Source organism: Aotus nancymaae, unplaced genomic scaffold, assembly GCF_030222135.1.
Source record: "Aotus nancymaae isolate 86718 unplaced genomic scaffold, 86718_ANA_hifiasm-v0.15.2.pri h1tg000016l, whole genome shotgun sequence".
In the NCBI taxonomy this organism is placed as follows: domain Eukaryota; kingdom Metazoa; phylum Chordata; class Mammalia; order Primates; family Aotidae; genus Aotus; species Aotus nancymaae.
Genome location: NW_026988428.1, coordinates 40,019,556 through 40,042,163, shown reverse-complemented (window position 1 = coordinate 40,042,163; position 22,608 = coordinate 40,019,556). Strand labels below are relative to the sequence as shown.

Below are 22,608 nucleotides of genomic sequence, written 5' to 3'. Positions count from 1 at the left end.
AGGAGCCTGAGGCCCCCATGAGCTCAGCCCCAAATATCATGAAGTGAGCTCAGCTTGACGGACTTTCCAAAGACAGTTGAAGAGTATTCTAATGTAGATGTCATTCAGGACTATGAACTGCAACTTTGACACACATTGAAGGGCAGACTCTTCCAGTCCCACTGTTCTTTGCCCCTCTTCTCATAGTCTTTTCTGCTCTGACCCCAATCCCACCCTCACTGCCATGGCTCTCTCAGCTCATCTCCCAGTTGAGAGAGGCAGGAAAATCCAGCATCTTTACTATGTATGGGAGGGGGCCTAGCCCTGCACAGCTGTGAAGGGGTTAAGAGGCTGGGCCAGCTACCTCAGCCTGCCCCTCCCAGGGATTAAGAGTCCTCTATAAAGGGGACTGTCCACCCAGATAAGGCCAGGGGGGTAGCAGGGACCCAGGCACTGTGCCCATCCCCCCTGCCATGTGGGAACTGCGGTCAGCCTCCTTTTGGAGGGCCATATTTGCAGAGTTCTTTGCCACCCTCTTCTATGTCTTCTTTGGGCTGGGGTCCTCACTGCGTTGGGCTCCTGGACCCCTGCATGTGCTGCAGGTGGCAATGGCCTTTGGCTTGGCCCTGGCTACCCTGGTGCAGTCTGTGGGCCACATCAGTGGAGCCCACGTCAATCCTGCAGTCACTTTTGCTTTCCTTGTGGGCTCCCAGATGTCCCTGCTCCGTGCCTTCTGCTATATGGCAGCCCAGCTCCTGGGAGCTGTGGCTGGGGCCGCTGTGCTGTATAGTGTTACCCCGCCTGCCGTCCGAGGAAACCTAGCACTCAACACGGTAATGGTTGGCTGAGAGGGGATGGGAACCTGGTGTCCTGACTCTCTGTTGCCCTGACTCCCTGACTGGTACAGGTGAATCAGCTCCCCTGGGATCTGGGACAATATGTGCATGTGTGAGCATGTGTGTGAGCATGTGTGTGTGCATGTGTGAGCATATGTGTGTCAAAGTGGGGAGGATGGACAGGTGGTTTAGAGCTGTAAGGAAGGCATAGGGCCCTGGATTGAGAATTAAGAAACCTGCAATTGAGTTTCAACTTTCCTTCCAACTCCTTGCAGGTTCTTAAGTAAACTTATTTTACCTTTCAAAGCCTCAGTTTCCTCATCCATGTAAGTGGGTGCAATCATTTCCATCATGAAGGAGCATTGTTAGGAGATATTAAGATGTAAATACAATGACTATGAAGGGGGTTGTATTATCCTTCCTCTCCAGGGACCTGATGCCATAAGGGGCTCCTCGCCGGGGAATTCTTGAGGAGGTAACATTGTAGCAGCCCTAATGAGCTGCCTCTCTTCTTTTTCCTTTATGCAGTTGCACCCTGGGGTAAGCGTGGGCCAGGCCACCACAGTGGAGATCTTCCTGACGCTCCAGTTTGTGCTCTGCATCTTTGCCACATACGACGAGAGGCGGAATGGCCGACTGGGCTCCGTGGCCCTGGCCATTGGCTTCTCCCTTGCCTTGGGGCACCTCTTTGGGGTAAGCGGGAAGGAGAGAAACTTCTCATTCAAGGATTCTGGGGCCCCTAAACCTTTCCTAACCTTTAAGGGTTCTTCCTGCCAACTTCACTGTCAAACATGAACATCACCCATCGCACTCTGTACTGGCACAGAGGAATCAACTCTACCCTATCCCTCTCTTGTGACTGCTATGTCTAGTCCTTCTTGACCCCGAGGTAGAAATGCATGCATCCTGGCTAGACATGGGCTTTGCCTATGGATCCATAGGCTGTTCCCAGATGGGGCATCAGTTGCCCTCACCCCATTGTGGGAACCACCGGAGAGTCATGCAGGCTGTCCTTCTCCACTTGCTGCTGGCTGGAGACCAGATGCCAGCTCTCAGGGGCAATGTGGGTTGTGGCAAGAGAAGCTGGGGTGGAGCAGGGGGGTGTCTCAGTTACAACTGTCTCTTTTGCAGATGTATTATACTGGTGCAGGCATGAACCCTGCCCGCTCCTTTGCTCCTGCCATTCTCACTGGGAACTTCACCAACCATTGGGTGAGTGAAGGGAGAGGGACAAGATCCTGGAACCCTTCTGGATGGTTGTGGTTTGCAGGTTCCAGGCTGGGTTCCTGCTTTCCTTCTGCGTGTGTTGGCTGTTCTACCAGCACTCAGCTAAGGGGGCTGTCAGAGAGTTTGGCATGTCTGTGTGGGCAGGATTCACGATTTTACTAGAAAGAGAGGCTCTTGCTCATATTGTTCCTTCTCTGCTTAGTCAGGGAGTATGAACTGAGTATTCACTGGGTGCCTGAACTAAGGGGTGTGAAGAAGACAACTAAATATGAGCACAATGAATTCTGCTCTCAGAGGTCAGGATGTGTGGTGAGCACAAATGGGCCTCAGTTCTAACACATTACTGGCTTTGTGTGTGACCATGGGCAAATAACTCAATCACTCTGTGCTTCAGTTTCTTTTACTATAAAATGGGACATTACAAGAAATGTGTGAAAGTTATATGTGAGAAACATTTAGCACAGAATGTGGTATAAAGTAAGTACTCAATAAATATTGGTTGGGTTTATGTTGTTTTGAACATATGCAAGCCAAACATATGGAAATAATTCAAAAAAATTTCAAAGCTGTACACCCATTTTTATAACAGCATTATTCACAATGCCAAGGGGTAGAAGCAACCCAAGTGTTCCTCCGTGGATGAGTGTATAAACAAAATGTGGTATATGCATAAATGGAGTATTAGCCATAAAAAGGAGGGAAATTCTGACACATATTACAACATGGATAAATCTTGAGTACCTTATGATAAGTGAATGAGCCAGTCACAAAAAGACAAATACTGTATGATTATATGAGGTATTTAGAGTACTCAAATTCATAGACACAAAGTAGAAGGATAGTTACCAGAAGCTGATAGGGGTGGGGTGGAATAGGCAGTTGTTTAACGGGTATAGAGTTAAAGTTTTGCAAGATGAAAAATTTCTAGATATGGGTTGCACAACAATGTGAATATATTTAACACTACTAAACTGTACACTTAAAAATATATACATACATATATATTTTTTTGAGACGGAGTCTCAGTCTGTCACCCAAGCTGGAGTGCAGTGGCACGCCATCTCGGCTCACTATAACCTCCACCTCCCAGGTCAAGTGATTCTCCTGCCTCAGCCTCCCAAGTAGCTGGGATTATAGGCACCCACCACCACGCCCAGCTAATTTTTGTATTTTTTTTTTTAAGCATTTTGGTTATTTTTAGTTAAAGAAAAACAGCCTTCTCCAAGGGCAACAAAGTGAACTGAAGGTCAGAAGGAAGCTGGGTGCGGGCTTCTCGCAAGTTCTTGCTCCAAAACCTGGAAGTGAGGCGAGAGGGCCCTCCCGGAGCTCTGGGGAAGACTGGCATAGCACAGGAGTTCCTTTGGTTGTGGAGGAAGAGCTGCCAGCCCACACATGGTCACTGGATTGGTCTGAGTGGGCTCCAAGGTGACTGTCACGTGCCAGTCTGCTAACATGATCGACATTAACATTCTTGGGGGGCATTAATTAAGGAATGACACAGGGAGTCAGGAGAGTGCCCTATTCGGTTGGATTCTGAATCCAATCAGGAAATAGTCTTTATCTGGTGCAATCATAATCTCATTTTTCTTGGAGCGAATTCAAAGGAAGGTGAGATCGTTCTGGGGGTCAATTTCATGCACAGTGCTCCGTGCCTTCAGGATGAAGCTGTGCATGAGGCTGGCATACTGGGTAGTGTTGGGGTTGTCCATGGTGCTCTTGATGGGATTGCCTTCTCTGTTCACCACGATGATTCCCTGCACTCCCTTCTGGCTCTGAAGTCGCTTCAGTGTTTCCTCTACCTCTGCCATTTCCGACGGATCCGGTAGCCCCGCGTAGCCAACACTCAGCCCAGTCCCATCAATTTTTGTATTTTTACTAGAGACAGTGTTTTGCTATGTTGGCCAGGCTGGTCTCAAATGCCTAACCCTGTGGTCCACCTGCCTCAGCCTCCCAAAGCACTGGGATTACAGGCGTGAGCCACCATGCCTGGCCAAAAATATTTAATATGGCAAATTTTATATGTATTTTGCCAAAATGTACAAAAAATTCTTGAAAGCAACATACAAACTAGTGCAAATTGATAACAACAAATAGAATATACACGTGCAAAGGTGTAGGAAAAAGGAGCAATTTTTTGAATCAGAAAAGAAATGGTGAGTTTCTTGTATATATCAAGTGCACAATGTCTTGTTTTCCACTAAGGGGGTTGAAAAAGGAGCAGCCTTGCTGCTCTGTCCCCTCCCCAAACCTGAGTATTCCTTTTCTCTTCCTACAGGTGTACTGGGTGGGCCCAATCATTGGAGGGGGTCTGGGCAGCCTCCTCTACGACTTTCTCCTCTTCCCCCGGCTCAAGAGTATTTCTGAGAGACTGTCTGTCCTCAAGGGTGCCAAACCCAATGACTCCAATGGACAACCAGAGGTCACAGGGGAACCTGTTGAACTGAAGACCCAGGCCCTGTAGAAGCTCCAGCTGAATAGAGGGAGTAGAAATCTTCTGAGTTTACGTGGAGGGTTGAGCCGGCCCCTAGATGAAGAAAGAGACTGTGGGGAGGGGCATGTACTTCTTTATTTTTTAACTTATGTATGTGGTTTTTTTTCTTTTTCCTTTTGCTGTGTGAAATCTTTCAAGTTGCATTCATGAGCTGGTTGGTGCCAACCTCCCTTCCTCCCCGTCCCATCTCCCTTCGCCGTGTGTGCTGATTGTGCATATGAATGTGAGTGAGTGTGGCTGGGGCATGAGAGCTAAGGAAGCAAAAAGAGGTGCCATCCTAAACCTCCCTTCCTCGACCCCGTATGGTGAGTACAGGGTAATCGACACCTTATGTTTCTGGCCTTTACCCTGCTGCCAGTCAAGTGTGTGGCTCTTGATTTCTGAGGGAACAGAGAGCAGAAAGTTACTCCTCACACGAGGCAGATGGAGAGAAGTGGAGGAGACAAGGCAGTCCAAGGTTTAGGAGAAGGGACTCAAGGGAGGTGAGTGGTGAAAATGGAGGTATTAGCCCCAGATCAGGATGCAAGTGTTCCAAAAAACTGGGGGGAAGTTAATGTGAACATATAGCCTACTTATCTCAGGGATGCTTGCCCCAGGGGCTTGGGTGGGGAAGTAGCTCTGAGAAAAGTGAACACTAGGATTTGAGCTATTCTATAAAGGCATGTAAACCTGTCTACATCCACTGGCTGGTTATGTTCATTCTGGCATAACGGATCTCTTTGGAGGTCTTGGGCCAAGGAGTTTCTAACCTAAATAAGGCTTGGGCAAGCCTAGAATCTAGAAAAATTAAGCAGCTTATCTGGTCAGCCTGACATCCACTGGTGTGGCCACCTGGCAGATGGTATTTAAGCCCCACAATTGTTCCCTAAGGCCAACACAGGAAGTCTGACTCCTGGAGCAAATAAATACAGGGGTGGTAGTAGGGGGCATAAAGGGAGAGGCTTTGACTCTGTTTTAAATTATTTAGAGCTAATCAAAACACTCTTCAAATGGCATCTTTCTGCTTTTATCACTAGTTCCGTGTTTTGTTTTGTGTCTGTGTATTTTCATTTCTCTGTCATCTGTCCTTTCATCTTGAAGCAAATATCTTCTAACTCCCTCATACCCCAGAAATTGATTCATTCTATTCAAATGCATAACAATTCAGGAGATTATTATTCATTTGCGCCTATCTTCTTCTTTTTAGAGAGGGGGGTTCTTACTATGTTGCCCAGGTTGGAGTGCAATGGCTATTCATAGGCACAACCATAGCACACTACAGCCTAGAAATCCTGGGCTAAAGCGATCTTCCTGCCTCAGCCTCCCCAGTAGCTGGGATTACAGGGGTCCAGAGCAGAGCCCTATTAGCTTCTCTTGTGGGCAAGATCATATCAGCAGAGGCCAGAAGAGACCCTCAACTGATCAATGAATATTTATGGTTGCTCTCTTCCTTTTATGAGCCTCTTGCATACTTCGCAAGCTTTAAAGGTATACCTATAATACAACAGACATCCCCCACCCCAGAAAACTATTCCTCCCTATACTTCAGCTCTTCACTTCCTCCCAAATAAAACCTAACTTTTCTAACTAACTATTTAAGACTTGGAATAGTCCGCTTGACTAGAAGAAGGGGAAGAATGTTTGTAAATTCACCTCTAATCGGACTTTCATTCTACTATAATTCAGCAGAAAATTCATAGCGCTGTGATTTTTAGATCCCTTGTAGGGGATGGACCTCACATTAAACAATCCCCGCACTCGCTTCCCTTTACCTTCCTTCATCGCCAATCTCCGCCCCCGTTCCTCTCGGAGTCACGTGGACCAGCCCGGCTCGCCCCGCCTCGCTCTACGCGCTGGCGGGGACCGGCCCACCCGAGCCTGGTGGCGGGAAAGCCTGCGGCCCCGCGCCTGAAGGCCGCTGGCTCCTCGGGGCTTCTGAGGACCCGCAGGGAGCGGGTGGGTGAGTGTGTGGCGAGAGGGCGCTAAGCGGACTTGGGGATCCTGTCGAAGCTGCGGGGGCATTCTCGGGAGGCGCTGAGTCCCTTTTCCCGCCACCCGGTTTAGAGGTAGAGGGCGGGGCGCGTACTTCAGACGCGCACGCGCAGTTCTGTACTCTGCGCCTTCTGCGGTGCAGCGATCCCAGGTGGTCGCGGAGGCTCCCTTCGCCTTGCGCTGCTTGGGCCTCCGGCGGGATAGGGTTGTGATGGGAAGTGACTTGTAACTCCTGAAGTAGAACAGAAGGTGCCTGGAGGAGTTCCACTTCGGAGCTCCCCATCCAGTTGAAAACCGGTGTGTGGCCTGGCGCTCAGCAGGGATCGGGATTCACAGGCGGCTTGACTTAAATTGTGGGTTTTTATGGAATGGATTTCTCCCTTTCCTTCTTTTTGGGTTTGTCAGATGGACCTCAGCCGCTAATGAGGCTTTTGCCTTAAATGCTTCCACTAGTACTTTCAGTTTTTTAATTTTTTTTTTTTGAGATGGAGTCTCGCTCTGTCGCCCAGGCTGGAGTGCAGTGGCGCGATCTCGGCTCACTGCAGCCTCCACCTCCCGGGTTCAAGCGATTCTCCTGCCTCAGCTTCCCCAGTAGCTGGGATTACACGTGCCCGCCAGCACACCTGGCTAATTTTTGTATTTTTAATAGAGACCGGGTTTCACCATGTTGGCCAGGCTGGTCTCCAACCCCAGACCTCAGGTGATCCGCCCGCCTGGGCCTCCCAAAATGCTGGGATTACAAGGTGTGAGCCACCGCGCGCAGCCCCACTAGTGCTTCGTACAAAGTAAAGGTAACATGAAACTGGTCATTTCATGTTACATTTAAAACTCCTTTTTGACTACCACAGTTAGGCTTAAATCTTTAAGTGGGCGGCTGTGGCCTCTCACAGTCTGGCTCTGACCCTCTCAATCTCATTTGTAAAGCTTTTATGCACCGACTCCTGGCCACGTGGAAAGATTGTGACTGTGCTCTTTCATATCTCAGTACTTAGCGTTCCTGCTGTTCCTTCTGCTTGGAAGTGAACACTTCTCTGCCAAGTGAACTTCTCTTTGAAAACTGAGCGTAATTGTCCCTCTGAAAATAAATTTATCCAGCCTTTTTAGGCCAAGTTAGTCACTTCCTCCTTTGTGTCCCTGAAGTTTTTCACTCCCTTCTATTACCAGGGACACTGATACAGCTCAATACAAGATCAATAAAAGGTTACTGAACTCCTAATATGTACCATGCACTGTGCTTAGGGCCAGGCTTACAGAGATGAGTAGGATGGAGGGTTCCCCTCCCTTGACAAACTCAAGTCTTAAGGAAAACAAATGTAATTGAGTGTTCTGTGGTTACAGTGAAAGGGTCATAAAGAAGTCCTCCCCGGCTTCCTTCCTCCTGTCACTGCACTGACACCATCTTACATCCTGATGCCTCCAAATCTCTAGCTCCAAACACTTCTCCTCTATCTTCCAGGCTTCTCTTTTCAGTTCAGTTTAGTAAAGCATTTATTGAGCACCTACATTGTGCTAGGTAGTGATGATTCCTGATCTGAAAGAGTTTAGATTTTATTGCAGTTAACATAGGATAGTTAGAATCACCTGAGGAACATTTTCAAAACACCTTGCCCAAGCCCCACTCCTGGAAATTTTGATCCAGTAACAAGGCTCTGAAAATTTAAGGGTGAATAAGAATTCCTGTCCTTGGCCAGGCGTGGTGGCTCATGCCTGTAATCTCAGCACTTTAGGGGGCCAAGGCAGGTGAATTACCTGAGGTCAGCAGTTCCAGGAGTTCCAGCCTGGCCAATATGGTGAAACTCCATCTCTACTAAAAAAAAAAAAAAAAAAAATTAGCTGAGTGTGGTGGCGGGTGCTTGTAATTCCAGCTACTTGGGAGGCTGAGTCAGGAGAATCACAAGAACCTGGAAGGTGTAGATTGCAGTGAGCCAACATCATGCTATTGCACTCCAGCCTGGGTGACAGAGCAAGACTGTCTCAAAAAAAAAAAAAAAAAAAAAAAAAAGGAATTCCTGTCATCAGGGAATCTAAGGCTAATGGAGGGAGATAGACTTTGATTTTAACTTTTATATATGACATGAATTGTAAGTACCATGATGGAATTCTGAATATGGCACACAGTGGACAACAAGGAAAAGGAGGTCACTTCTGTATGGAGAAGTCAGGAGGAAGTCCCTTTTGGGCAGAGTCTTTTTGTTTTTGAGACAGTTTTGCTCTTGTTGCCCAGGCTGGAGTGCAATGACATGATCTTGGCTCACTGCAGTCTACACCTCCCAGGTTCATGCAATTCTTCTGCCTCAGCCTCTCAAATTGCTGGAATTACAGGCACCTGCCACCAATCACAGCTAATTTTTGTATTTTTAGTAGAGATGGGGTTTCACCATGTTGGCCAGGCTGGTCCCAAACTCCTGACCTCAGGTGATCCACCCGCCTCAGCCTCTCAAAGCGCTGGGATTGCAGGCGTGAGCCACTGCGCCTGGCCTGAACAAAGTCTTCAAAGCTAAGTTGATATTTGGATGGGAGGCCATTATGGATAGAGTAGTGGCTTGAGAGAGAAGCTTGAGAGGTAAACAGCAGAGAGATCATGAAAGACTTTGTATTGTAGGCACTGGGGTCACTGAAACTTTAGTTTTGTAAAGTAATGCATATGCTAGCAGTAAAGAATTCAAATAGAACCAAAGTGAAAGACAAATATTTCTCCTACCTTAGATCCCCTAGTTCTCAGAGACAATCACTATGAAGTTTTTTATGTATCCATTGAAGTGTTTTAAGCAGGATGATTATATACCCTAAATCAGGTAACCATACTGTGACTAGATTTAACAAGACTGGAGGCAGCTGGGTTCATGTCTGTAATCCTAGCACTTTGGGAGCACAGGTGGATGGATTGCTTGAGCCCAGTTTAAGACCAGCCTAGGCAACATGGCAAAACCTTGTCTCTACAAAAAATACAAAAATTAGCAGGATGTGATGACATACCCCTATAGTCCCAGCTATTTGGGAGGCTGAGATGGGAAAGTTGCTTGAGCCTGGGACGTCAAGGCTGCCACAAGCTGTGATTGCACCACTGCACTCCAGTCTGGGTGACAAACCGAGACCCTCTTTAAAAAAAGAAAAATAAGGCTGGAGGCAGAGAAAGAGGATAGGAAGAGGTTGAGCAGTCTAAGCATGAGATACTCAGGAACTGAACTAAGTTAATAGCAATTGGGATAGAAGGATAGACAGGGGCTGATAGAAGAGCTTAAGGCAGTTAAGTGAGATGGAGCTAAGGTGACTCCTAGGTTTCTTTTAATAAGGTGAAACTCTTATTAAAAGAAACCTTTTTTTTTTTAAAGATGGGATTTCTCTGTGATGGCCAGGCTGGTCTTGAACTCCTGACCTCAGGTGATCCACCCACCTCAGCCTCCCAAAGTGCTAGGATTACAGGCGTGAGCCACCGCGCCTGGCAACTCTTAGCTTTCTTGACTGAGGAGATAGTGTCAGTCCTTGAGAGAGCCAAACTGGAGACAGACTTGGGAAGATGAGTTCAGCTTTGAACTTGTTGAGTGTAAGGTATCTTTGAGACATAAAGGTGAAGAATGCTATTCAGTTAGCCAGTTTAACATATGAGATTGTCATCTCAAGAGCTCAGAGGGGCCAGAAATACAGATTTGCTGGCTTCTGGCTTGGATGGTAGTTGAAGTACATGGGAGAGGATGAGTTGCCCAATCAGGCTGTGTACAGTGAGAAGGGAAGAAGGCTAAAGATGCAGGCCTAAAATTAGTACTGAAGTAGGAGGAGGAACAGCCAATAAGAGGTCAAAGGGAAAAGTTTTATGTTGGATTTTTTTCCCCCTTTAAGATGAACTAGCACAGGTGTGGGGGCACATGCCTGTAATCCCAGCACTTTGGGAGGCTGAAGTGGGAGGATAGCTTGAGCCTGGGCGGGTTGAGGCTACAGTGAGCCGAGATCACACCGCTGCACACCACTGCACTTTTGAGACACTGTCTCAATAGGAAAAAAAGATGGAATAGCCTTGAGCAACTCATAATACATGGGGATAGGGCTAGTATAAAGGGAAGATTGGAAATAAGGAATAACCAACTAAGGGACATGAAGTGATTACTCAGGATCACAGAGTGCTTAGATTACAAGCAAAGAACTAAGGGTGGGTGTTTGAAATATGTATGTTTTTAGGCTTGGGTGGAGAGAGTTGAAAGAGTTCATGTCTGTTAATCTCAGTTGTTCCTAAGAGGAAGGGAGCAGACACCAGTAGTAGGCAAGGAAGTAGTGGAATAAAGGGGCCTGGAGATAATGATGAAAAGTTAGGAACAGTGGTTCCTTGGGAAGAGACAATGAAGCATACCAGCAATACCGAAATGATTTGCGGGACCAGGCTGGAGGCCCTGGTCAGGTTGCAGGCTATATATCTGCTTTATATCATTATACAGAGTCATTTGGTGTTCTCCAGCAAATCTGGGTCTAGATTTAAATTGAAGTCTAGGAAGCAGATGATTACATTGATCTGAGGTTATGGTCTTTTGCAGGGTGAATGCATTGAAATGAAAAGAGACGGAGGCCACATGGGAAAAGGGCTAAACTGATGTATATACAGTAGTAGGATAAGTGTGACCCCGGTTTGATCATTTTTTTTTTTTTTTTTTTTTTGAGACGGAGTTTCGCTCTTGTTACCCAGGCTGGAGTGCAATGGTGCGATCTCAGCTCACCGCAACCTCCACCTCCTGGGTTCAGGCAATTCTCCTGCCTCAGCCTCCTGAGTAGCTGGGATTACAGGCACGTGCCACCATGCTGAGCTAATTTTTTGTATTTTTAGTAGAGACGGGGTTTCACCATGTTGACCAGGATGGTCTCGATCTCTTGACATCGTGATCCACCCACCTCAGCCTCCCAAAGTGTTGGGATTACAGGCGTGAGCCACCACGCCCAGCCTTTTTTTTTTTTTTTTTTTTTTGACAGAGTCTCACTCTGTCACCAGGCGCCAGGCTGGAGTGCAGTGGCGCAATCTCGGCTCACTGCAATCTCCGCCTCCTGGGTTCAAGCAATTCTCCTGCCTCAGCCTCCCGAGTAGCTGGAACAACAGGCGTGTACCACCACACCCAGCTAATTTTTGTATTTTTTTAGTAGAGACGGGGTTTCACCATGTTGGTCAAGATGGTCTCGATATCTTAACCTCGTGATCCGCCCGCCTTGGCCTCCCAAAATGCTGGGATTACAGGTGTGAACCACCATGCCCAACCTGATCATTTTGTTTTCTAGCTCAGAAATCTTCAGTGGCTCCCTGGCTTGGTTCTAATCTTTGAACTGATGGACAAAGATGAGATTTTCCCATAAAGCTGGCTCCAGCTGCCTTTCCATTGCTTTTTCCTGTTGGAATAGATGTATTCATAATGGCTCCCTCTTTGGTTATGCACTGGCAGTCTCCTTAAAAGCCCCTCCTATTCCCAGCTGCCTTAGTCCTATGCAGCTTTCAAAGGCCAGTTCTAATCATGCTTCCTCAGATAAAACCTCTTTGACCACTTTAATCTGAAAAGAGTCCTAGTTTTTTTGTTCTTTTCAGGATCATGTATTTAGAGCTTGTATTGCTTTATCTTTTACACTGTTTGTTCTATATTAATGTGGGTTTCATTTCTGCAACTAAATTTCTTAAATTTCTTTAGCACTGCCGTTGCGCCTACACATTATCTTTTGTCAGGAAGGTTCTTCCTAAGCATTTAGTAGCTGACTATAGAGTCTGACAGATGAAGAAGAAATTAATATTTGGGGGGTTCTTTCTGTTTTTGTTTTATTTGTCTTTTGAGACAGGGTCTCAGTCTGTTACCCAGGCTGGAGTACAGTGGTACGATTTCAGCTCATTGCTCCTGGGCTCAAGTGATCTTCCTGCCTTAGCCTCCTGGGTAGCTGGAACTAAAGATGTACATCAGCACACCTGACTAATTTTTGTATTTTATATTTTGTAGAGACTGGGTTTCAATATCCTGCCCAGGCTCGTCTCAAACTCCTGGACTCAAGCGATCCTCCCACCTCAGCCTCCCAAAGTGCTGAGATTACAGGCGTGAGCCACCATGCCCAGCTAAGGGTTCTTACCTTGTGCTCAGCACTGGGTAGAATGCTTAATATCATTGCTTCTCAAACTATCTTGGTAAAGTACCAGGTAGATTTTTCCCTTAAGCTGTTACAGATCAGTAGTGTTCTACAAGCACTTCTGTAAAATAAAATTACTAGAAAAATAGCATTAAAAAAGATATACAGAATACAGGCTTTTTATTATTATCATTGTTAGATTCAACAAACATTGTCTGGGTGCAGTGACACATGCCTGTAATCCTAGTACTTTGGGAAGCCAAGGTGAGTGGATCACTTTAGGCCAGGAGTTCGAGAGCAGCCTAGGCAACATGGCGAAACCCCATCTAAACTACAAAATACAAAAAAATTAGCCTGGCGTGGTGGCACAGGCCTGTAATCCCAGCAACTTCGGAGGCTAAGGCACAATAATAGTTTGAATCTGGGGGGCGGAGGTTACAGTGAGCCAAGATCACACCACTGCACTCCAGCCTGGGTAACAGAGGGAGACCCTGTCTTAAAATAAAACCATAAACTGCCTTGCTTTAAGATGTTCTAAGTGCTAATGTTTTCCTTCTGATGCAGACTGCTAATCTTTTGTGGATTGGCAATGGTGTGAAGACCAAGCTTTGCGTAGCACTGCTTTACATGATCTCATTTACCCTTCCCCCATATCTCATGAGGGTGGGTATTATTATCATTTCCTCAGTAAACTGATAAGGAAACAGATTTAGTTAAGCCACTTGCTCAAGTTCACCAGTTTAGTACGGGACAGAATTGGAATTCAAGTGCTGGATGCCGTTTTGTTCATACTACTTGGTCTCAAAGAAGATTCTTGGAGCAGAGTTGGTTTGGGGCAGGTAGAGTGTTTTGTTTTCAAAAAGTTAAGTTAATTTGAATTGCAAATGTATTTAATATTTTACCTGTTGTTTTCCTTTGGTTCTTGCATTTTAATGCCTACAAGTATTGATTTCAGATGAATATTGCTTCATCTGAACTGCTTGATACTTAGTTCAGTGGGAAAAGTAACTACATCCCTTTTAAAGGTCTAGATCTGCTGGGTGCAGTGGTGCATGCCTGTAGTCCCAGCTATTCGGGAGGCTGAGGCTGGAGGATCTCTTGAGTCCAAGAGTTCTGGGCTGTAGTGTGTTATGCCGATCAGGTGTCTGCACTAAGTTCGGCATCAATATGGTGACCTCCCAGGAGCAGGGGACCACCAGGTTGCCTAAGGAGGAGTGAACCGGCCCAGGTTGGAAATGGAGCAGGTCAAAACTCCCGTGCTGATCAGTAGTGGGATCGTGCCCGTGAATAGCCACTGCACTCCAGCCTGGGCAACATAGTGAGACCCTGTCTCTTAAAAAAAAAAAAAGGTCCAGATCCACTGGCTCTATGGTGTTTGACAGAATTCTTACCTGGTCCGTGATGAAATATGAAAATAAAGTTAATGTAATGAATTTTTTCCTAAAGTCATGTTTATTAAATTTAAAGAACAATATTTTATCCTGAGATTTTTATCTATAGTTTTTTTCTTGTTAAAATAATAGAAACAGAATGTATATAGTAATTGTGTGGAGTGTTGTTTATAACGGCTGTTTGAGATATAATTCATATGCTGTAAAATTAACCCTTTTAAAGTGTACAATTCAGGCTAGGTGTGGTGGCTCATACCTGTAATCCCAGCATTTTGGGAGGCCAAGGCAGGAGGATTGCTTGAGGCCAGCCAGGTGTTTGGGACCAGTGTGGGCAACATAGGGAGGTAGCATCTCTACAAAAAATTGAAAAATTAGCCAGGTGTGGTTTTGAACACCTGTGGTCCCAGCTACTTGTGGGGGTGAGATGGGAGGATTGCTTGGGCCAAGGTGTTGAGGCTATAGTGAACCATGGTTGATCTGTACTCCATCCTGGACTGGTCAACAGAGTGAGACCCTGTCTCAAAAAAAAACAAGAACACCCCTGTACAATTCTGTGATTTTTAGTATATTCAGAGAGTTGTTCAACCATTTCCGCCCACCTCCGCCTCCTAAAGTGCTGGAATAACAGGCAGGAGCCACTGTACCCATCCTGTTTTCTGTCTTTTTGCATTTGCCTATTCTGGACATTTCATATAAATACCATCATACAATAGATGACCTTTTGAGTTTGGCTTCTTTTTTTTTCTGAGATGGAGTTTCACTCTTGTTGCCCAGGCTGGAATGCAGTGGTGGGATCTCAGCTCACTGCAACCTCTTCCTCCTGGAGTCAAGCCATTCTTCTGCCTCAGCCTCTTGAGTAGCTGGGATTGTAGGCACCTGCCACCATGCCCAGCTAATTTTTTTGTATTTTTAGTAGAGACAGGGTTTCACCATGTTGGCCAGGCTGGTCTTGAACCCCTGACCTCAGGTGATCCACCCACCTCGGCCTCCCATAGTGCTGGGATTAAAGGTATGAGCCACCGCTCCTGGCCGTGTTTGGCTTCTTTCACTGAACGTAATGTTTTCAAGTTTCATCTACTTCATAACATGCTATCAGTCAGCATTCCATTCCTTTTTTTTCTTCTTCTTTTTTTTTTTTTTGAGACAGAGTCTTGTTCCGTCACCTAGGCTGAAGTACAGTGGCGCAGTATCGACCCATTGCAGCCTCTACCTCCCAGGCCCAAGTGATTCTCCCACCTCAGCTTCTCTAGTAGCTGGGACCACAAGCACACACCACTGTACTTGGCTAATTTTCTTGTGTTTTATTTTTATTTTTATTTTTTGTAGTGACCAGGTCTTACTGTATTGCCCAAGCTGGTCTTAAACTCCTAGACTCAAGCGATCCTCCCACCTCGGCCTCCCAAAGTACAGGGATTTTAGGCATGTGAGCCACTAAGCTCAGCTGTGCCCTTTTTAAATATAGACTTTTGAATTTGAGTTAGCATAGTTAGGAGGCAGGAGGATCACCTGAGGTCAGGAGTTCCAGACCAGCCTGGGCAACATGGTGAAACCCTATCTCTATCAAATATACAAAAAAATTAGCTGGGCATGGTGGTGTGTGCCTGTGGTCCCAGCTACTCGGGAGGCTGAGGTGGGAGGATGGCTTGAGCCAGGGAGGTGGAGGCTTCAGTGAGCTGAGATTGTGCCACTTCACTCCAGTCTGGATGACAGAATGAGACTGCTATCTCAAAAAAAATTTTTTTTTTAAATAAATAACTCATTTATAAACATTATATTGGGGTGTTCTCTCTGAGCCTTTTTTTCTTGATTTGTAATATGGAGATCTGTAATATGATTGTACCTATCACTGAGGATCTGTGTGTTCAATGTATTTTACAGTTATGAAGGCCTGCCAGGCGCGGTGGCTCATGCAGCCTGTAATCCCAGCACTTTGGGAGGCCTAGGCAGGCGAATCTCTTGAGCTCATGAGTTCAAGATCATCCTGGGCAACATAGCCAAACCCAGTCTCTACAAAAAATTTAAAAATTAGCTGGGACTGTTTTCAGTGGCTCACGCCTGTAATCCCAACATGATGGAAGGCTGAGACAGGCTGATCACTTGTATTCAGGAGTTTGGGACCAGACTGCCTGACATGACAAAACCCCATCTCTACTTAAAAATAAAAAAAATTAGCCAGGTGCGGTGGCAGGCACCTGTAGTCCCAGCTACTCAGGAGGCTGAGACAGGGAATTGCTTGAACTCGAGAGGGAGACAGAGGTTGCAGTGAGCCAAGATCACACCACTGAGCTCTAGCCTGGGCGACAGAGTGAAACTCCGTCTCAGGAAAAAAAACAACAAAGTTTATCAAGTCTAGTATTACACTCTCAGAGCGAGAGAGTAGACTGCCCTCTGCAAGATGAGATCAACATTCATTTGGTGTAGTTTGGGTCTTTTTAAAAATTTTATTTGTTTTATTTTTATTTTATTATATTTGCTTGGGTCTTTTAATGTGTTTTTTTCTCTTCTCTTTCCAAAGCTGCTTAATCTCTAGCCAGTGTGTGCCTTTTTGATTGATGGGTGTGTTACTTAGTGCTTGCGTGCTGCCTCCATCCCATAATTTTAAGTACATGCATGATATTCAGTCCATATGCATGAGCTTTGACGAGCTAATTATCATATGGGGTCATGATAAGGATACTTCTTCTCTTTGATGGTATGCCTTGCCCTGAAGAGCTGCCAGTTGGTGGTTTGGCCTGGATCCTGCGGGCCATGGGGTCCTTGCTTGCTTCTCTATCTTACATTCTATTTTGACCTGCTTAACTTCTGCCTCTTATCTTGCTTCTTGCTTATCTGTGCTTTCACCTTGCTTCTGCTCTCATGCTCTTAATCATTCTACCCTTTATCCAACTTTAAATTCCCTTTGCTATTCTCCTGCCTTATTTTCCCTAATCTGCTGTCTCAGTTACAATGAGCCATGATTGTGCCATTGCACTCCTGGGCGCCAGCCTGGGTGCCAGAGTGAGACCTTGTCTCAAAAAAAAAAACAACAAAAAACTATAAAATCATTTTGTGAACTAGAGTGCACTAGGAAAAGATATTATTATTGTTGGTTTGTACAAATGATTTCCTTTCTTTTATGAATTATTTTCTTGGGTTGTATTTTCTGAAATAAGTTTACTGTTTCAAAGGGTATGACCAAGGATAATCTCTTGATTCAAAATTAGGCAAATATTTATTGTATGCTCAGCTGGGCATGGTAGCTCACTCACGTAATCCCAGCACTGTGGGAGGCTGAGGCAGGTGGATTACCTGAGGTAAGGAGTTCAAGACCCACCTGGCCAACATGGTGAAACTCCCATCTCTACTAAAAATACAAAATTAGCTGGGTGGGGTGGTATGTACCTATAATCCCAGCTACTCAGGAGGCTGAGGCAAAAGAATTGCTTAAACCTGGGACATGGAGGTTGCAGTGAGCCAAGATGGCACTACTATACTCCAGCCTGGGCAACAGAGTGAGACTCTGTCTCAAAAAAAAAAAAAATTATTCCATGCTCACTATATGCCAAGCTCTATTCTGAGCACTGAAGAATGCGGCAATGAACAAAACAAAATGAAACCTTGCCGCATGGCACTTTTCCTTTTGTTAGACTGGCTTACGATTTTTTTTTTTTTTTTTTTTTGAGACGGAGTTTTGCTCTTGTTACCCAGGCTGGAGTGCAATGGCGCCATCTCAGCTCACTGCAACCTCCACCACCCGGGTTCAAGCGATTCACATGCCTCAGCCTCTGGAGTAGCTGGGATTACAGGTGCCTGCCTCCACACCTGGCTAATTTTTGTATTTTTAGTAGAGACAGGGTTTCACCATATTGGCCAGGCTGGTCTCGAACTCCTGACCTCAGGTGATCCACCTGCCTTGGCCTTTCAAAGTGCTGGGATTACAGATGTGAGCCATTGTGGCCAGCCTCTCCTCCCTTTTATTTTGGTAGCCAGGAGGGATGGCTGTTACAGTCTCTTATTTTTGTCTTTCAGGTAAAGTGATAATAATGTTGAAAATAGAGGCTTGGGTGCTCTGCTGGGGCCATTTTTATAAATACTGAATTTTAGAATTGGTGTGCTCTGGAGGAACCAAGATAAAGGGGGAGGGTAGCAGGCAGGGCTGTGTGAGGTTGTCTGTCTGGGAGTCTTCCCAGATTTGGCTTTGTGTCTGCTATTAGAAGACTATCATTTTATACCTTTTAGTGCCAAAGTATGATGCAGTGCCTGCTTTTGAAGAAGATATGCCGATTCAGCATCTTTACAGCTCTGTTGTCTATTTTTGTCAGCTTCCTTGGAGAGAGGAGACAGAGAAGCCCTTCAATGTGTGTGTGTGTGTGTGTGTGTGTGTGTGTGTGTGTGTCTGTGTGTGTCTGTGTCTGTGTGTGTATACATGTGTGTATATGCATGCATATGTGTATGGACATGCTTATGTGCACATACACTCAGTAGTCTTTCTAAAAAAGCTGGATGTATCTTTGCGGAGAGTCAGGGATCTTATACACTGAACCCACCTCATTGGAGCCCAAGCTTCAGGGTCTGCAGGTGCCTGAGAAAGGATGGCAAAAGGAAGTCTCCTTTCAGTTCTTCTGCTCACTCAGTGAGTATCATACTGGCTCACTTTATGACTGGACTGAGCAGGCAGAAAGTAGGATAGCACTGGGTGGGAGTCGAGGAATAGCTGGCAACCTGAAGAAGTAGACCAGTTATATAAGTGTAGGGAGAGAACATCAGGCGTTAAAGTTAGGTCCTTTGGAAGCTGCTACCTATCAACTATGGAGTTGGGCTAGAGGAAGGGAGCTAGGAAAGATCTTTTTAGAGGATGCTGCCAAGGACAGAGAATAGTGTGGCTGAAGGTGTCAAAGGACAGACTGATGGTTATTCCCGATTTTATACGGTAATAGGATAAAAAATGTAATGTGGGCCGGGCACAGTGGCTCACACCTGTAATCCCAGCACTTTGGGAGGCCAAGGTGGGCGGATCACAAGGTGTAGAGATCAAGACTATCCTGCCAACATGGTGAAACCCCATCTCTTCTAAAAATACAAAAATAGCCAGGCGTGGTGTACACCTGTAGTCCCAGCTACTCAGGATGCTAAGGCAGGAGAATTGCTTGAACCTGGGAGGCAGAGGTTGTAGTGAACTGAGATTGCGCCACTGCACTCCAGCCTGGGTGACAGAGCAAGACTCCATCTCAAAAAAAAAAAAAAAAAGAGGCTGGGTGTGGTGGTTCATGCCTATAATCCCAGCACTTTAAGAGGCCAAGGTGGGTGGATCATGAGGTCAGTCTGACCAGCATTGTGAAACCCCATCTCTACTAAAAATACAAAAAATTAGCTGGGCGTGGTGGTATACCCCTGTAGCCCCAGCTACCCGGGAGGCTGAGGCAGGAGAATCACTTCAACCCAGGAGGTGGAGGTTGCAGTGAGCCGAGATTGTGCTCCTGCCCTCCAGCCTGGGCAATAGAGCGAGACTCCGTCTCAAAAAAAAAAAAGTAATGTGTTTGTGTATGTGTGTATCTGTTATTAAAGTGTCAAGTCTGAAATGTCCAGGATTGTAGATCTGTGCCTACTTGATTATCTGATGGAGGTTTAGGGGTTTTTCTTTTTTTTAATTTTTTTTTCTTGCACAAAACCTTGAAGATATATTTTTTTCTTTTTAATTCTTTTTTTTTTTTTTTTACCTTTTTTTTCTTACACAAAACCATGAAGATTTCTTTTCTTTTCTTTTCGAGACAAAGTCTTACTCTGTCACCCAGGCTGAAGTGCAATGGTATGATCACAGCTCATTGCAACCTCAACCTTCTGGGCTTGAGCAACCCTCCCACCTCAGCCTCCCAAGTAGCTAGGACCACAGGTGTGTGCCACCACGGTAGCTAATTTTTGTAGAGATGGGGTCTCTTTGTGTCACCCAGGCTGCTTGCAAACTCCTGGGTTCAAGTGAGTCTCCCGCCATGGTCTCCCAAAGTTTTGGGATTACAGGTGTGAGCCACTACACCTGGCCTGGTATTTGAGCTATCATCTCACCACTGCACTCCAGCCTAAGTAAAAGTGAAACCCTGTGTCTTAAAAGAAAAGTAGGGACATGCTTCAGAAAAGGTAGATGAGGGTGGGTATGGTGGCTCATGCCTATAATCTCAAAACTTGGAGAAGCCAAGATGAGAGGATTGCATGAGGCTAGGAGTTCAAGACCAGCCTGGGCAACATAGCAAAACCCCACCTCTACACATTTTTTTTTTTTTTTTTTGAGATGGAGTGTTACTCTGTCACCCAGGCTGGAGTGCGGTGGCACAATCTCGGCTCACTACAGCCTCTGCTTCCTGGGTTCTGGTGATTCTCCTGCCTTAGCCTCCCGAGTAGCTGGGATTACAGGCACATGCCACCATGTCTGGCTAATTTTTGTATTTTTAGTAGAAGATGGGGTTTCACCGTGTTGGTCAAGCTGGTCTCGAACTCCTGACCTCAGGTGTTCCTCCTGCCTTGGCCTTCCAAAATGCTGAGATTACAGGTGTGAGCCAATGCACTCAGCCTACAAAAATTTTTTAAAAGGCCAGGCATGGTGGCACATGCCCAGAGTCATAGCTACTCAGGAGGCTGAGGCAGGAGGACTGCTTGAGCGCAGGAATTTGAGTTTAAAATGAGCTGTGATCATGCCACTGTATTCCAGCCTGGGCAACAGAGTGAGACCCTGTCTCTTTTTTTAAAAAGGGAGATGATTCTCTGGGAGAGAGTGATAGGGAGTGTACTAGTTTCTATTCACTCCCTTTCCTTACCTGTTCTGTTAGATGCTGATTTCTACTGAGATTACCAAGGTTTAAGAGTAACTTCAGAGAAGAGAGTGAAGGACCTTTCTTTACATATTTGCAGTCTCAGAAACCTCAGGGCCCCTGGGATATATTAGATCCTAGGTAGAATCACTGTATGGCCAGAGCTTGGTTTTTAATTCCTGTGGTACATCAGAGCTGTGACTGCGTGGAAGAGCCACAGAAGGTGGAGGGTGACAAGGTTTGAGCAATTTTTTTTTTTTCCAGAGACTCTGTAAACCAGGCTGGAGCGTGGTAGTGTGATCACAGCTTACTGCAATCTTGAACGCCTAGGCTCAAGCAGTCCTCTTGCTTCAGCCTCCTGGGTAGGTAGGACTACAGGTAGATGTGTGCCTCAACGCTTGGCTTTTAGTAGAGATGGAGTCTCACTATGTTGGCCTCTGTTGGCCAGGCTAATCTTGAACTCTGGTGCAAATGATCATCCTGCCTTGGCCTCCCAAAGTGCTGGGATTATAGGCATGAGCCACTGTGCCCAGCCAGGGTCTAACAGTTTATTTATTTATTTATTTTGAGGCAGAGTCTCACTCTGTTGCCCAGGCCAGAGTGCAGTGGCACAGTCTTGGATCACTGCAGCCTCCGCCTACCAGGTTCAAGCGATTCCTGTGCATCAGCCTCCCAAGTAGTTGGGATTACAGGCATGTGCCACCATGCCTGGCTAATTTTTGTATTTTTAGTATAGAAGTGGTTTTGCCATGTTGGTCAGGCTGACCTCGACCTCCTGACCTCAGGTGATCCACTCGCCTTGGTCTCCCAAAGTGCTGTGATTACAGATGTGAGCAGCTGTGCCCAGCTGGGTCTGACGGTTTTAAAGGGAGATAAGCTCTCACTCTGTCTCCAAGCCTGCAGAGCTCTCTAAGGGTGAAAGTCTCAGAGCAGATACACTTCTCTAACCAAACTTTTTTCCTACTAGGTTATCTTAACTCTGAAACAGACTGTTTCTACAGTTCTAGATTCAGGTTAAAGTATTGGGGCAGGTGTTTTTTTTTGTTTTTTTGAGACGGAGTTTCACTCTTTTTGCCCAGGCTGGAGTAGAATGGCATGATCTCTGCTAACTGCAACCTCCAACTCCCAGGTTCAAGTGGTTCTCCTGCCTCAGCCTCCTGAGTAGCTGGGAATACAGGCATGTGCCACCATGCCTGGCTAATTTTGTACTTTTAGTAGATACAGGGTTTCTCCATGTTGGTCAGGCTGGTCTCGAACCCCCAACCTTAGGCGATCTACCCGCCTCAGCCTCCCAAAGTGCTGGGATTACTGATGTGAGCCACTATGCCCGGCCAGGGCAGGTGCTTAATTCATAGGCTGGAGCCTCTTTGGTTTTGATCAGGTAGAAGCCATAATTTATTTAAAACTTTCCCTGGGGCTGAAAGCAAAACTTTTGATTGTGACAAAAGTCAAACATTTGAGACTCTCGTTCAGAATATTCTGAGCATTAGGGCCTTGTCCTGTTCCTGTCTTCTTTTCATGAAGAGGACCTTCCACTTTTTATCTTTCTCTGTCTCTGCAGGCCTCGTCATTTCTGTCTCCTGTTTCTCCACTTCCTTCTCTGTTGGCTGATCCACTGATGTATAGACTTGCCCATGATGAACTGTGAACTTCTAGCCACATGTAGTGCCCTGGGGTACTTAGAGGGAGACACTTACCACAAGGAACCAGATTGCTTAGGTGAGTACCTTTCTGAGGAAACAGGAAAAAATTTGCTCAAATTAAGGAGGGCTATTGGATTTCTCAAACAATGGGTGTGAAAAGCACGTGGGCCTGGATGGAGCTTCTTCCAGGGTCCCACATACATGTTTTGTTCT

The 22,608-nt window shown here is 46.0% G+C and overlaps 2 protein-coding genes and 1 pseudogene across 2 annotated transcripts in view; 2 read left to right on the top strand and 1 right to left on the bottom strand.

The window, feature by feature from the left end:
• The first annotated feature begins 410 nt into the window (after nucleotides 1-410).
• Nucleotides 411-22,383, top strand: MIP (major intrinsic protein of lens fiber). Its single transcript, XM_012450493.3, has 5 exons — nucleotides 411-812; nucleotides 1,344-1,508; nucleotides 1,947-2,027; nucleotides 4,318-4,838; nucleotides 22,314-22,383. The coding sequence occupies exons 1-4, from the start codon at nucleotides 453-455 to the stop codon at nucleotides 4,501-4,503; spliced, it is 792 nt and encodes a 263-aa protein (XP_012305916.1). The 5' UTR covers nucleotides 411-452; the 3' UTR covers nucleotides 4,504-4,838; nucleotides 22,314-22,383.
• On the bottom strand, nucleotides 3,561-3,891 carry LOC105715961 (dynein light chain roadblock-type 1-like; annotated as a pseudogene).
• The window catches only part of TIMELESS (timeless circadian regulator), a 34,948-nt gene continuing 18,724 nt past the window's right edge, over nucleotides 6,385-22,608 (top strand). Inside the window, exons 1-2 of the mRNA XM_064377228.1 lie at nucleotides 6,385-6,472; nucleotides 22,314-22,471. Coding sequence (XP_064233298.1) covers nucleotides 22,387-22,471 — 85 coding nt within the window. The 5' untranslated portion in view covers nucleotides 6,385-6,472; nucleotides 22,314-22,386. The remainder of the gene's footprint in view (nucleotides 6,473-22,313; nucleotides 22,472-22,608) is intronic.